The following is a 17289-nucleotide window of genomic DNA, read 5'->3' on the forward strand; positions in this document are numbered from 1 at the left end:
CCTATAAGATCTCTAGGGACTGGAGACTAAAGGGGGTCACCCCTAACGAACAAGTGAAGCTGCTACTGACAGGGACTGACAAGGGTGTGCACTGACTAACAACACAAGCAGCACACAGGAAACATGTAGGAAAGAATTCCCCAAACCAATATGGGAAGGAACCATACACTAGGAAACAAACACAGGGAAACTGAGTAGAAATCAAAGGATAAGGCAATTCACTCACACAGTCAATTATACACAGAGGGAGGATTGGTGAACACAGAAGGGAAAACACAAACCAACTCGTTCACCCAAAACCTCCCAAAAACCAACCACGGAACTTCCTCTATCCAAGATAACCACCTACTCCTCCTGCTAAGGCCTAGCTCTGTAAAAGCGACACTCAGCACAGAACCATGGGAGGCATGGGTTTAAATACAGAGTAGAGACCACTCCTCCCAGGTGCAAATGGGAGGACAGACTAATCAACCAGGAAAGAAAGCAATGAACCTAAATACTCCTAACAGGATCCTCCCCTCAAGGAGAAGACTCCGGATTCTCTAGGAGCATCCTTCTTCGGGAACTCCTTGTGGAATTTCTCCACGAGTCTGGGGGCTGACATATCCGACTCCAGAACCCAAGAATTATCCTCAGGACCGTATCCCTTCCATGCCACCAGATACCGTAGCTTCCCCCGAACATATTTGCTATCCAGAACTCGGGATATCTCATACTCCCCGGACTCAGAAACTGGTGGAACCTTAACAGGAGACGTTCCCTTCTTTGCCTTCTTTAACAAGGAGACATGGAACACCCGGTTTATCTTCCACCTTTTAGGTAGTTGCAGCTGCGCCGCCACTTCATTTACCATCTTGATGATCTTAAAAGGACCCACAAACCTGGGACCCAGCTTCTTGCAAGGAACCTTCAACCTGATATTCTTGGTGGACAACCAAACCATCTCACCAGGGAAGAACTGCAACTCTCCTCTCTTCCGATCCGCCTGGACCTTAGCCTGGTGCGACGCCCGCACCAGATTCTCTCGGATACGGGACCATACCCCTTGCAGCTTTTTAGAAAATAGCTCCTCCTCCGGAACTGGGGAAGAAATGGAAGAAAATACTCCGAAAACAGGATGTCTACCACCGGAGCAAAAAAAAGGTGTGGTACCTGTGGCATTGGAATCATGGTTGTTTAGGGAAAATTCTGCCAGGGGGAGAAAGGCAGCCCAATTATTCTGGTTCTCTCGAACAAAACACCTCAAAAACTGTTCCACATCCTGATTCTTCCTCTCTGTTTGTCCGTTAGACTCTGGGTGAAACCCGGAGGAAAACGACAGTGTAACTCCCAACCTGCTGCAAAAAGCCCGCCAGAATTTAGCCACAAATTGCGGTCCCCTGTCCGAAACGATCTCCTCAGGAAGACCATGCAACCTTACAATTTCTTTAATAAACGCCTCAGATAGTGTCTTGGCACATGGCAGCCTGGAAAACGGGATCAAATGGCACATTTTCGTGAAGCGGTCAACGACTACCCAAATGACCGTGAAACCCTTAGACACCGGAAGGCCCGTGATGAAATCCATAGACAGATGAGTCCAAGGTGCCTTAGGAGGTTCCAATGGATGTAGAAGACCGTGGGGACGGGTATGCGACGCCTTGGCTCTTGCACAGACCGAACAATTTTGAACAAACTGCAAGACATCCTTACTCCACCCTGGCCACCAAAAATTCCTAGACACCAATCTCATGGTCTCTGAAACCCCCGGGTGACCAGCAAGAACCGACTCGTGACACTCCCTCAGGAGACTTTGTCGGAGAGTAGTTGGGACAAAAAGCTTGTTTCTAGGTATCTTGGAAGGTGCAGCGTGTTGCGCTTCGATCAAGGCCTTCTCCAATTTCGCGCCCAATACTGCTACCACCACTCCATCCCCAAGAATAGTGGCAGGCGCCTCTCGTTCCTCCTCAGTCGACATATACCGGGATAAAGCATCAGCCTTGACATTCTTTGAACCCGGCACATAAGTCACGGTAAAATGGAACCGCGCAAAAAATAGAGCCCATCTGGCCTGCCGTGCATTTAATCTCTTTGCCGACCCAAGATAAACCAAATTCTTGTGGTCAGTAAATACCTGGACTGGCCTTCTGGCTCCCTCCAGGAAATGACGCCAATGTTCGAACGCTAGTTTTATTGCCAGTAGTTCCCTATCTCCGATGTCATAATTCCGTTCAGAGGCAGAGAATTTCTTAGAAAAGAAGGCACAGGGATGCGTACCCTCCTCGAACTCCTGAGAAAGTACTGCTCCCACCCCCACCGAGGAGGCATCCACCTCCACTCGGAAGGCCAACCTCTCATCCGGCTGTCTCAAAATGGGAGCGGACGAGAATCGCTTCTTCAGTTCTTCAAACGCAGCTAGCGCCTCTGGCGACCACTTAGCACAGTCGGCCCCCTTCTTAGTCAAGTCCGAGATAGGTTTCACAACCTCAGAAAATCCCTTGATAAACTGGCGATAATAGTTGGAGAACCCCAAGAACCGTTGGACCGCCTTTAGGTTCTCGGGTCGCGGCCACTCCAAGACTGCCCTGACCTTCTCAGGGTCCATCTCGAACCCCTTGTCCGATAGGATATAGCCAAGGAAACATAACTTATTGACCGCGAACACACATTTCTCCAGCTTAGCACTTAATTGGTTAACCCTCAGGAGATCTAAAACCTCTCTCACTCTCTCCCAATGAGTCTCCAAATCCGGGGTGTAAATGAGTATATCGTCCAGATAGACCACAACCCCCCTCCCTATGACGGCACTTAGTACATCATTAATAAAATTCTGAAAAAACGCAGGCGCATTGGTTAGACCGAAAGGCATCACAAGATTCTCAAAGTGTCCTAGGGGTGTGTTAAACGCTGTTTTCCACTCATCCCCCTTCTTGATTCTCAGCAAGTTATATGCCCCACGTAAATCTATTTTACTAAACCAGCGGGCTCCCGTAATCTGGCTGAATAGATCCGAGATCAACGGAATGGGATAGGGATTCCGCACCGTGATTTTGTTAATCTCCCTAAAATCCAAACAAGGGCGCAACCCTCCATCTTTCTTCTTTACAAAGAAAAACCCCACTGCTACTGGGGACTTAGATGGGCGAATATGCCCCACCTCTAGACTCCCCTCAATATACTCTTTGAGCGCCTCCCTCTCCGGAATAGTGAGATTGTACAATCGTGTCTTGGGTAGCACTGCATTTGGTATAAATTTAATCGAGCAATCATAGGTGCGATGTGGTGGTAATGTCTTGGCTGCCCTTTCCTCAAAGACCTCCCTGAACTCACATATTTCTTGAGGCAAATTGTCTATAGACAAAGACATAACGGATATGGGCAGACATCGACCATTACACCCCTGCCCCCAAGAAACTACTGACTCGGTCTCCCAGTTGATAATAGGGTTATGCTGCTTCAGCCAGGGCCACCCCAACACTACTTGTGCTGGTAATTTAGACAACAAGAACAAGTCAATCTCTTCCCGGTGGCCACCCACAACAAACTCCAGACCCTCCACCTGTTTGGAGATGACAGATTGCTGTAGAGGGGTCTTATCAATAGCCCACACCGGTATCTGAGACTTCAAGACCAAAGGACTCACCCTTAATTGCTCACAAAACTCTGAGTCAATAAGGTTGACTGCCGAACCACAATCAACCAAAATCCGGCACTTCTGCCCATTTACCCATCCTTCAAGGGTCAACCCGGCAGTCTGAGTACAGGAAATATGCACACCTCCCTCCTTAGTAGGTTTTCTCCCTTTACCCTCAATAGACCTGGGGTTATTACTCTCCTTGGCGAACCATTCTCTGGAGGGGCATACCCTTGCTACATGTCCCATCCCTCCACACACAAAACAGCGTACTGTGCGGGACCCTTCACTCTTGGGTCTAGCACTTCGCACAGTGGCCCCAATCTGCATGGGTTGGTCCCCCGGGTCCTCTCTAAAAACGGAGAATTGAGGAGGGTTAAGCCCCCCAGGACTCTTGTCTCCACGCTCCCGGAGGCGCCGTCCAACTCTAATTGCCAGCTGCATGGCCTCATCTAGATCTCCCGGAACAGGGTGAGAAACTAGATGGTCTTTAACCTGGTCCGAGAGCCCTGTCTCAAACTGGCTAAGTAGAGCGGGGTCATTCCAGTGTACTTCTGCTGCCCACCTACGAAACTCTGTGCAATATTTCTCTATAGCGTGATCCCCTTGCACCACACGTCGTAGGTTATACTCAGCCGTGCGTACCCTGTCTGGGTCGTCATACAGTAACCCCATTGTGGAGAAAAACGCCTCTACAGTTAGTAAGCAAGCTGAGTCGGCTGGTAACGAATGTGCCCAGATGAGGGGATCATCTCTCAATAAAGTAATAATAATCCCAACTCTCTGTACCTCAGAACCGGAGGAAAACGGCCGTAGCCGGAAATACAAAAGACAGTCCTTTTGAAATCGGAAAAAATCTGACCTCTTACCTCGGAAGGGTTCAGGTAAGCTGACTTTTGGCTCCAGAGGCCGACCCACAGGGGCGCTACTCACCTGCCTCTGTATGCCCTCCACCTGAGAGGCTGTGTGTTGAGCCAACTGCTGTACTTGAGATACGCCAGAAGCTTGGATGGCATCCATTCGTAGCTTGATCCCCTCCATCTCAGTGGAGATCTGCTGCACCGCCTGGTACAACTGTTTCAGGTCCGTCATAATACAAACAAACTTTTTTTTTTTTTTTTTTTTTAACGGGCTGAGTGTACTGTTATGTCAGTCCAGATAGCTGCAACGGGGCTAAGGAATACCAGTAGGAAATCTCGCCCTGCACTACTCCCACTAGCTAACCCGGTCCCTGCCTCACGGGTGTAGGTCGGCTGTTCTCAGGCTAAGCCTGACCCCGACAGCTCCTCTCTCACTGACACCGTAGGCCTAGAGGGAAGTGGGAGAAGGAATGCCCTATAAGATCTCTAGGGACTGGAGACTAAAGGGGGTCACCCCTAACGAACAAGTGAAGCTGCTACTGACAGGGACTGACAAGGGTGTGCACTGACTAACAACACAAGCAGCACACAGGAAACATGTAGGAAAGAATTCCCCAAACCAATATGGGAAGGAACCATACACTAGGAAACAAACACAGGGAAACTGAGTAGAAATCAAAGGATAAGGCAATTCACTCACACAGTCAATTATACACAGAGGGAGGATTGGTGAACACAGAAGGGAAAACACAAACCAACTCGTTCACCCAAAACCTCCCAAAAACCAACCACGGAACTTCCTCTATCCAAGATAACCACCTACTCCTCCTGCTAAGGCCTAGCTCTGTAAAAGCGACACTCAGCACAGAACCATGGGAGGCATGGGTTTAAATACAGAGTAGAGACCACTCCTCCCAGGTGCAAATGGGAGGACAGACTAATCAACCAGGAAAGAAAGCAATGAACCTAAATACTCCTAACACTTTTCATGCAGCTACGTTTTGATGATGCTGGGTTTCTGAATGCCACTGATCGGATATTGATCATTATCCTATTGGTGGAAAACCCCTTTAAATTCACCAATTGATCTGTTTCCAACATCCATACGAAATGGTCCCAAAATCCATGTTAATTCAAAATATATTTTTGTGCATAATTTATAGGCTCCATATAAAAAATATAAAGTAAAAATACATGTCAATGTTTTCTGATGCACAGGAATGGTCATATAGCTTGACCGGTTTTAGGCCATAGTCACACAACCCTAATGCAAATCAGCTGTGGAAAGTGACCGTTTTTCATGGTTGATTTGCATCTGTGCAGCATCCCTTTATCGAAGGTTTTGATAAACTTGAGTCTTATATGTCTTATTTTTTGATGGATTGTCCATAAATGATTTGTAAAAAATTGATGTGTGTATAGATCCACAGCTTTACATTGATTTTACAGCATCATAAAAATATCATATAGTAAACGGTCATCTTTCACTGTCAGGAATTGGAATTTATTGGAATTTTACCAATTTCATAGTATAACTACAGTATTTCTTTTTATTAAGAAAAAACTGTATTTCGATTGTGAGTCATAGGGATCTCTCATAGTCTGAACACTACTATTCAACATGTATAATTTAAACAAAATGTAAAGGAATATTCTAAAACGCATGTGAAACACTTTGTTAAAGCAGTCAGAATATAGTGATCTGCTGCATGACCACCCATGTAACAACCACATCACCAAAACACGAAAAAAAAAAAACCCGGAGCATTTTACAGAATCTGCAAAGTGAATGGGATTCTGGCTGATCCCATCCACACATCGCAGAAAATAATCTACAGCGGGATCGCAGATCACGGTGTGCCAATTATACTTACGCAAATGCTGGCGTTTTCTGTATAGGTATAATAGAGTCAGAAATTCTACAGAGAAAATTTCTGCGGAATTTCTGTGAAAAAATTTCTGGAAAAACAGATGCTTTTCTGCCACGGTTTTTCCCGCAGCGCTTTTTGGCTGTAAGTCACTACTTGGGGCCGTAGCCTCGCAGACATTCTCAGTTACTGCTAACCACTGAACCACTTTGCTGCCCGCGCCATCATTAATCCTTCAGTATGTTATACATATTGATAAACCTTCCAATGTTAGTCCAATGGCATCAATAACCTATTAAGTTTCTATTACACAAAGAACACACAAAAGAAAAAGTATCCTATTGTAAGGAAGAATGAGGTGACAGGAGAAGCAAGTACCAGGAAGCTTTCCTAATCACTTTCCAGCCAAATCCATTGATTATACTTGAGTGCTTTAGATTTCATCAATAAAGTACTTCTTAAAGGCAAGCTATCCATTCTCAAAACAGATACATGACCAATCCAATTTCATCTGGATAAGAACATATAAATAAACAGGAATATAGCACAAAATAATAAAGTATATGTGTGTAGATTTTTTTTTACTAAAATACTTTCAAGGAAAATACATTTTCAGACAGTAAATACTTTGCCAACTTACAGATGTAGCACTATTTAACTTGACTTTCTGCAGCATCATAACTTTATGTGCTGTAATGTCCTATCTCCAAAGGCATCAGAATCTACTGAAAACCAATTGAGGCTAACACCCCATGTAGCATGCCGCAACCATAAAGCATTGTGGGAAAACCCACAGCAGAAATACATCACGGTTCTTCGCGCAGCACTCTTCTCAGAAAGTCCACAGAGTTTTACTCAGTGTGAGCTACAGAAAAATTTCCGATTATGCCGGAATAAGTGGAGCAGCACCTATTAACTAATCTATAAAATTTGACTTGGAGGTAGTGAAAGGTCCTTTTTTTTTTTTTTTTTTTTTAATCGTGAGCCCTATATATAGGGATCACAATGTACATTTTTTTCCCCCCTATCAGTATGTCTTTGTAGAATAGAAGGAAATCCACGCAACATGGGTAGAACATACAAACTCCTTCCAGATTTTGTTCCTGGCAGGATTCAAACCCAGGACTCCAGTGCATCAAGGCTGCAGTGCTAACCACTGAGCCACCTTGTTGCCCCTGAAAGGTCCTCTTTAAACATGGGGTAAAAGGCAATATATGAACGTAGCCAAAATGTATATCAAAAACTGCACGTGTGATGTATCTTTAACCTCTTCATGCAACAGCCAACTTTCACTTTTATATTTCCATTTTTCACTCTGCCAATTCCAAGAGCCATAACTGTTTAATTTTTCAGCTCTGAGACTCACATGTATAGCAGTGAATAGTAAAATTCTAGTAATAGAGCCATCCTAATGACAAGCTTGGGAGCCTTCAATAAGCTCCCGGCTGTCATGACAACCAATCACCGCCCTCCGATGACTTTCTGGAGGGTGATGATCAAGTAAAGAAGGTGGCATCTATGCACACAAACACGACTGCAGCTTCTAAAGTGTTAACAGCTGCGTTTGGTGTTGGCACAGATCGTAGCTGTTAGTTGTGGGTTCTGGGTATGTTAAGCAGCCGCCACCCGCCATGTATGGAGAGAGCTCAGCTCCTGATCTCTCGCCATACACCCCTTCACACCAAATCACGTACATGTTTTTTCACCAAGGGGTTTATCTTTGTTTATTAGTGGCTTTCTAGACTTTTTGTAAGCAAAAACATTGCAACAAGGCAATTCAATCAGTAAGAAATATCAGATCCTGAGTTTTTGATTTCTGTGTTTTTCATATTATGAACCTGTAGGCATTGTGATGTTGCTGTATGACACTTCAATATGGCACCATATCCTTCACTATAAACAGCGCTTGATGGGTGTGGGATAGGGGTGTCCTTCTATAGTACGGCATGTTTGTTGAAAGAACGAGTTCAGATTATGGCCCTAAATGTGACATGTCACACCTGGAGCCTACACCATGTCTGTAAATAGGCAGTGTATCAGCTTTTTGTATATGGGTCACATTTATATGTATTTATACATTTCTCCATTAAAAAGTCTGTTGTCTGGCTTAATTTAATGTAATAAATGTAGGTTATGTATACTGAGAGTTATTCTTATTGATTGAATAATTGATGTTCTATCCTGGCCTGGTAGGACCATTCCCCGTGCTGCTTTGAAACTACCAAGTTGTTTCTCTCCGGTCTCCAGCCGTAATCATGAGGAGACTCTAGAATTTAGTTTGGGTAATTGAAAAACCTAACAATAGTACATAATACTTTTATTTGCAGGGAGAGAATGAAGAGAAAAACATATTTGGTAGTCATCACTTGTTCTCTGCATATTCTCATTGTAGAAGGAAAAAAAAGGTCCAATCCATTTTCACTCAATACAGATTATGATCCAAGTATCTCTGTAGTGGGTAATCGACTTGACAGCCATTCTCTTTGTGCCGGGAGCTCAGCCCAACCTTTCACTCCAAACACTAACTAGAAGCTGCACCTTACTGGAGTCTTATTACAACTGCTCAGACCTCAATGTCTCCATTTCATTAACTGCTTTACTGCATAACAAATCTCTTCTATCGTTCCCTTTATCTGTCTATGTTTCATTTATGTAAAGGAGAAGTTTGCGATTCTTTCTCTTCTTTGACAGGACAGCCTATTATAAAAAGTTTCTAACTTTATAATTGATTTCCTTTACAAGAGGTTCTTACATAGTGATATAATGCAGCTGCCATGACACAATGATATGTAATCCAACCCATAGGAAGATAATGCTGTTACAGAACTTCCAATATACTCAACAGTAAATTGTTGGTTTCTTCTTATGATGGACATTGAAATCAGTCTGTTAGGGCCCCTTCACATGGCTGATACGCTGGCTGCTTTAGAACGTGTAAACGTTCCGTAGCAGCGGCGTCTAAAGCAGATCGCATTGTTTTCTATGGGAGCTGGCAGATGCGCGCTCGCCATAGAAATGAATGGACTGCTTTTTCCATTCATTTCTATGGGGAGCGCACGTATGCCGGCTCCCATAGAAAACAATGGGAACTGCTTTAGACGCCGCTGCTACGGAACATTTACATGTTCTAAAGCAGCCAGCGTATCAGCCATGTGAAGGGGCCCTTAATCTGTGATTCTGTATGTGCCAGTTTGCAGAACTAAAATATATCCATTTGAAGATTTCTCTCCAGTTGTCAGTGCCACCACCAAGCTGTTTGCTAATCCTACCCTTTTTCTCCCCCTCACTTGGTACAAAAATAAGGAAAGTAAAGTATCACTAGACACCTCTAGCTGTGCTTTATCTGCTTTATCTAGCCTTGAAAACAAAAGAATCGGTCATATAAAAGTCAACTTGCCTAATCCTTTTTTTTCCCCAACAATCCTCGGTCGTGGGACAGTCAGGACATCCCATACATAACAGACATTTGACTGGCCTTGCCGAAATAATGTGGTTTGGTTATTATATGACTTATATTCTATATTTTTAGCAGTTTTCCACTCTTCATGATAGATCTGAAATGTACAGTCCTCTCTGACCTGGTAGACAGAAACTAGTGGCCATACACTGCACACAGTAAGTACAGGAGAATCTGCTCTACAACTGTCTCTCTCTTACTCAGAAACAGGCCCAGGACCCTGCTAGACATATACAGAGAAGTAATGACCTGTAAATAAAGTGTTTTGGCAATGATAGAAAGATTGAAGGTCAGACTAAAAGTTGTCTTTCTTGTCTTAGCTCCCTCTTTTGCTGATCACTCCTCCTTTCCCCTAACAGAAGCTGTAAGAGTTACAAGGAACCAGTAAATCCATATGCTATAATATCATATTAAAATTCTACAAGTTTTCCCTAGAAGGGTTAATTGGTCTGTTCACATTTTCAGAAGCACACAAACTTTACCTGTTGTGGACCTGGTTGTGGAAGTGACATTGGAAGAAGATATTACAGGGACACAATCATCATCCTGGGAATATCCAGCTTGAATCGCTCTCAAGTAGCTGTGACTCCTAGTTCGGAAGCATCCCGGGAGGTCTAAAGCATCCATTGCATGAGAATCGACTTCACTGAACACCGACTCACACACCGACTCATATTGCCCATTAATTTCTGTTTCACTCATCTGAAAGAAGAGAATACAGGGAGTTGGTGCGGCAAGTCATTGAGCGGAGCGGCCTGTCCAATTACAGCAGAAAGCGCTGCTTTATCAAAAGACGGTGATAAAATGTGCTCTAATTAAAGGAGAATGGAAGAAGTGAGGAAATGTGTTATCACTGCGGGAACAGCAGACTTGGCTCTAGTGTCAGGTTTCTCCATACTCTCAATGCTGATAAGAAGATGGCGATTGTCTACCATTCCATGCTATTGTAATTATTCTTATCACAATACAATTTTATTACTTGGAAGTAAATTAATATTAAGATCACTTGAAACAATTGTATTTTCTTATTGGTTATAGAATATAGTTGTATATTTAATATAAACATATTATTTAAGTGTAAGTACATATCAGAAACCTGACAGAAAGAGAAGTCTTGGGATGTACTGTTTGGCTTGTTGCCCAATGAATGTCTGCAATGTTACAAATTTAAAGAATAAATTCAATAAGAAACAACTTCTGACAGTGTCAGAGGATGTCATGGGAGGTCCATTAGCTTAGACCTACAGTATTCTTAAGTGCATAACCCCAGAAAAACAATCACTGAAAATCTCCAACAGTATTATACTATAGTATGGACAATGGCATGCCAAATTTTGATTTGTGTAGAAGCCAAACAATATAATGTTCCCAATAATAACTATGTATAAGTAACAGAAGTGAGAAGCACTGCAACATTTTGTATTAGTCACTGAAAAAGGTAATTCCATAAAAGCAAGTAAAAGAAAAAAAAAACAATCCACAGCTATGTCATGGGTAGTGAGCAGAATGACTCCCGAGAGGCTGGCACTGAAATTATAGACTACCTGTACACTGAAGTTGGCTTGATTTTTCAGTCTGGCCCATTTCTTATACGGTATATACAAAGTGTTCCCAATGTGCAGGATAGTGCAGTGATACACTAAGAGACATCCCAACACTGGAATAGCAATAGCATCTGACAAAGTCAGTTGCATCATTGAATGGTCTTTTGGTAGGTAGTGCACATTGGTCATAGGGCATGTATGAAATGCTAATTTTATGTTAAATATTTGGTGCTTGCAATTAACTCCTTTGCAAAGCTCTTATTCAATGTAACTTATAACTGAAAGGTTGTGCAGAGGAGAACCCCCTCAAGTTGATAACCTATCCTAAGGACAGGTCATTAATATGAAGTATTGAAGAGCCCCTGTTGACAGTATTGTCTGGGATTTTTTTGGGATATCCTTAGGCATAAATATCTGATCAACTGTTTGGAACTGCATCAAATACCCATACGATATGGAGCCAGAGGCAGACAGCTCCATTCCCTGTAAGGTTTCCAATAACGTCATATTGGCTTTACTGCAGATCAGTTCCATTGACATCAATAAGAGCTAAGTTACAGTATCGCCTCCCAGCCATTATACACTGTACAGAGCCACCTGCTTTCTGGAAGAGCAGGTCTAGGTGGGCACTGATTGTTATGCCAGTTAAAATGCTATATCATTGATCAGAGATCATTAAGAGACAGAAAATCTGCATTAGTACTAGGAGCCTAAATATACACAACAAATGGGAGTCTAGAAGCAGAGGTCAAGGAGTTGGTGTAGAATATAAGAAGAAAAAGCACCTTATATCACCCTTTCCTTACTGTGGAGACATCTGCTGCGTATGGACCAATAAAACAAAAAAAATACAACTAATAGTAGTAAATAATGAAAAATCAGCAAATTCAGTATTCAGATATAGTTTGTGCAATGACCTCTCAGTAGAAATTTCACTGCATATGTTTAATATATGTGATGGCATTTTCTTAGAACCAAGTGAGAATCTAGAAAAAACATCTTGATATCAGGCCCTGTACTGAAAAGAGAATAATAAAATGAATGCAAATGACTTTGCAGTCTTTGAAAGAAGAAGGGAATAGAGATAACTGATCAATATAGATCTAAATTAGAAAAATGTACTAAGCCTCACAGCGGCAATTTGCCTAGATTTTCTCTGCAGCTGTCAGGTTAGAGTTATGGATTATCTGATATTCTGATCTACTGAAGATATATCATTACATTTGAGGCTATTCCCTTTTTCATTCCTTTAGAGTACCCAAGATGGCAGTTATTATGGCATATCACTCCCAGAAAAGAAGAAGTCTTCAGTCAAGTCAATCAGAAAAAAGGTAAGAAAAACTGAATTGGTTACTTATTATAAAAAAGAATATATTATTAATCTAATCTGTATGAAAGCTGCTTTCTGATTGGTTGCAACTTTGTGTATTTCATCTGATACATTCAACATGACTTTTTTATATTTTTATTACGTGTTACTACCATTCCCCATCATATGTATCAAATGTTGGTAACATTCAGAAAATGCAAATATATCTTATACTGCTAAGCACTGAATATAATGGAGACATGGATCAATTGTCAAGTGTTCATACAATACAATGAATGTAAATGACAAGGGATCAACTATAAAGGCAATGTAGAATGTGATGGGAACTTGGCTGTGATGCATACTTTCATACACAGAATTCTGTCATTGCAAATAACTTGCTGCTTATTGCAGCATGGGTCTTTACAGTACACCTTCCATTACTGATGAGATTTATTATAGCTGTCAGTGATTAGTTTGATCAAAGAAGAGATATTTACCGCCACAGACGCTTGCATGCTACAGATACATACTCTCAGTTTCTTGTTCCCATTGGCGACCACCCCAATACACTGAAAATACCAATGGTGGCCTTCAACAAAGGTGGTCTAAAAAGTTGTCCTAGAGCTATTCCTCCCGACCACTTCCCTCATAGACATGTTTGCTCACCTTGCTCATGAATGTAGGTTTTTTTCAATAAGGAGAAGGGAGTGAACCACTGTCAGACATCTTTGGTGGAGGGATATCTTCCCTGAGAGCAAAAGGATTGGGCTTGTTGAAATCTAGTTTCTTATTCCATACATGTCTTTAAATATGTAATCAGGAATAGTTGGGAAGCCCCCATACACATTAGGTGGTCAACTAGTGGTGGCTTCAGACAACATTAATGTATACGGCCAGTGTGAGAGATTTTTTATGTACAATTTATAATATGCATGCACAACTTCTGTATTTGGCAGTAAATGACCACGTCTTCCAACTCTACCACTGATAGTTATACCATATGAACAATCTTAAAAAGTGGCGTACAATACTTTTAATACAAGATTGATCAAGCTCAGCCTCTATCTTACGCTGATCTATAAGCACAACAAGTCCAAATTTGTTATGTTACACATATTTTTGCAACAATATGATTTGCATAATATACTACTAAGCTTGATTTTCTTACATCTGTAAAGAATATAGTTTGTAGACTGACCTATTACCATACTATTATTGCAATGAATTGCTATGAGGGATAGTAGAGGCGTTACTTGCTTCTCTTGCATTGTTCAGAATTTGCAGTGTATTTTGGTATGATGTATATAGCCATTGCTCTTCAGAAAGGTGCAATCGGCTATGTTACTTTCACACAGCAGTGAAATAAGGTCATCACAGCTGTAGAAAATGAACACAAGTGACTGTCTAAGTTGGAAACAGTGAAGTAAAGATTTCTCCTAGCCTGGGAATATACAGGGTACTGCCACCTTGATCTCAGGATAATCCTTTGAGGTAAAGCATTCTTGCAGACTTTCAATGAGGAAATCCTGCAAAAAAAGAAGAAAACATTCTCTTGTTAGATTTCACTGAGATCTTAATGGAATTACCATGTACAGTTCCTTCAAGACACTCCATTGTCCCCGCAGAATCACTTCAGTTACCAAAGTAACTTTCAAAAAATACTTTATACATATTTTACCTTAAGATTTTCAAGCTCTTCTTTCTTTTACATAGCTGTATTTCGCAGTGATAAAAGATATTCTGTCGACAGTTTACCAAAGTTATGTTAAATAATATTATATATTATTTTACATTATGTGACATTATGCTATGTTCATGGGAGATCAGCAATATTGTTTAGGGCTATTACTTTTCTGCCCTTACTGTGATATGCTGGTGTTGAAACACTGTATTAACAACCAGGTCCGTGAAATGATTGAGGAATTATACGTAATATCATAACAGTATATAATGTATGTGTTCTAATACTTTGCTACAATTCTAAAATTTATCCCATGTCTTTCTAAGGGGGCATTCACACTACCATTGGTGACTGTCAGCAGTGTCCGTAGTTATTGTCTGTTACAAAATTTTAGCAATGGACACTAGCTGAACCGTCACAAATCTGTTACAATTTGCATTAATTTCAATTGGAATTTAATTTGTGTCCATTAAGTGTCTGTTTACACCCATGTCCATTAAAAAAAAAACGGACAGCAAGTGTCTGTTATTTTTTTTTTTTAACATTGAAGTCTATAGGAAACGGCCTTATAACGGACAGTAGCTGATAGCCATCAGTTACTGTCCGTTATTTTGTGTCCGTTTTTTTTCTGCGCATGCTCAGAAAGCATATACAAACCAAAATAAAAAACAAAAACGGACAGTATATAAAAATCGATCCATTAAATGGATCAGTTAAAATAACGGACACATTAACATCAGTTAGTGTCCGTTAATGTCTGTTATAATAGGTGTCCGTTTCTTTCTTTTCTTTTTTTTTTTTTTTTTTTTTTTTTTTTTACGGACACCTTCATAACGGAATTCAATGGTAGTGTGAATCCAGCCTAAATGGGAAATACATGTGTATAACATAGAGATTAATGCTAGTATACATGTTAGATATCTGTTGCATCTCCTGTGAACAAATTCAACATGTTGAGATCCAACAGCCTGATCTTTCACCCCCTGACATTTATGAGAGATAGGAGGGATAATGCACATCAGATGGATAGATGGTTAGGCCAAAATCACCGGGTTCAGCCCACATATATTTATCGAGTATGGCCTGTGTAATGCCTAATATGTATCATAATATCAAAGATCTGGGCAGTATGAATTCATGACATGTGGCCCATTAATATATCTCCATGTCTCTCCAATTCTATATGGAGGCACACAGACTTTTTTTTTTTTTTTAATATCATGGATACCATACTATAGGAAATTCTCTATCCATTCTTTACCTCTAAAAGACAACAAGTTGCCTTATGGAGACATCACATGTCTGCATATGGAGTGCTTATGGCTCCCAAATATAGCCATGTTCTTTGGCTCTGTGTATACAGTTGTTTAAGTAAATGATCTATGCTTCCTGGTATTCTGGTAGATCTATGTTTTTGTTTTTCACTCATAAAAGGGAACTATTTATAGGCTTAAAGATGTATTAACAATCTACATTTCATAAAGTACTGGGCCATAGAAATGTAATTGAAATCTTTAGTATTTTGCTAAACACATCTCCAGTATTCGCTCTAATATGTAACTTCATTATCTGGAGGATTCTTTTAGAAACAGACCTGTCAATTTAGTTGTTTACAACTTTAAGGTTCTTGTCTACAGTTCAGATCCCAGGTTCTGTCCCCTGGAAATTTCTGTCTAATGGCTGTAAAGCATTTTATTCTATACTAATAGTCCAGCACGCCTCTGTATCTTTTATGAACAATTACGCTTGATGCTAAATATTTGTCTTTTCAGTTGTTTTCAATAATGATTTCAAAAGGTCATATTGATTTTTCAAGTGGAACGGCACTCCCCAGATTACACTATACCTTGTATAGATAGCTGTGGTTTAGGCTGACTATTGCAGTAACCTTCAGTTACCTCCCAGGAGACAAAAAATTACATATTAAACAAAATGGAACATGCACATTTAGAGGACAAAAAGAAGATGTTTAGACAATTTGTGTAATGTACATATGTGAATGGAGAAGTTGCCATACATGCATTGCCCTCTCCATTCATAGGAGATCCAGAAAGTTTAAAAGGAAGTGTGCTCGGTTGTTTGCAGAACTTCTACTGGTGAATGGAGTGAGTCACAGTAACCACAGGTTGACAAAGATATGGGCCCCAGAGGTGAAATCTGGATATATAACACATAGGAAAACACCTGTAGCCGGATGCCACATATAGCAGAAACACATCTTCTTTTGTTGCAAATTTTAAAGGTTTTTTTTTTTTTTTTTTTTTCTGAGCCAAAGCCAGGAACGGATTGTGAAGAAGGTAAAATATATTAGAATTTCCTACAAATTTCCAATTCCTTTTGTAACCATTCTTGGCTTTGGCTCAGAAAAACCACACCAAAATCTGCAACGAAAAAAAGCTGTATTTTCACAACATGTTGGTATCTACCTTTTCTTCTGTCTTTTCCTAATCCCCTGCTCAACTGTATCAATGCCCTTATATATTTCCATATAACATACACGTTCTGGTCTTTTCTTACTAGCGCAATGGTCATATGTACTGAATCTGTAGCTCCTTGCCTTTGGTGCAATCTATACTTATACTTTACAAATAAGACTGACCCTGAACAGTCTCACTTTACACTTTCACTCACTGCATAAATTCCTGATGATGTTGGCATGATGGGGTATGTCATGGCAATGGCACGATGCTGTCATAGGTACAGCACCTTCAGGGTCCATTCACACGGACGCAGAATTTTCAGCGCTGAAAAAAAAGCCTCTCATTGATTTCAGTGGGTTCTGCTAGCTTTTTTCCACTAGCAAAATTCCACTAGTGGAAAATTCAGCGGCAAATAAAGCACCATTTTCCTCTGTGTGAATAGACCCTCAAGGTAGCCAATTCATGGAGGCATTGGCTACAATATGAGTGGGTTGGTATGTATGCAGTGGCGTAACTAGGAATGGCGGGGCCCCG

The 17289-nt window shown here is 41.1% G+C and overlaps 1 protein-coding gene across 7 annotated transcripts in view; it reads right to left on the bottom strand.

The window, feature by feature from the left end:
• Nucleotides 1–17289, bottom strand: part of DLGAP2 (DLG associated protein 2) — a 748630-nt gene that overhangs the window by 95079 nt on the left and 636262 nt on the right. For all 7 annotated transcript variants that reach the window (XM_075268420.1, XM_075268423.1, XM_075268426.1 and 4 more), the window contains 2 exons: nt 14121–14180; nt 10281–10500 (listed from right to left, as the gene is read on the bottom strand). In XM_075268420.1, the coding sequence (XP_075124521.1) occupies nt 10281–10500; nt 14121–14180 (280 nt within the window). The remainder of the gene's footprint in view (nt 1–10280; nt 10501–14120; nt 14181–17289) is intronic.

This window comes from Leptodactylus fuscus, chromosome 3 (genome assembly GCF_031893055.1).
Source record: "Leptodactylus fuscus isolate aLepFus1 chromosome 3, aLepFus1.hap2, whole genome shotgun sequence".
Lineage (NCBI taxonomy): Eukaryota > Metazoa > Chordata > Amphibia > Anura > Leptodactylidae > Leptodactylus > Leptodactylus fuscus.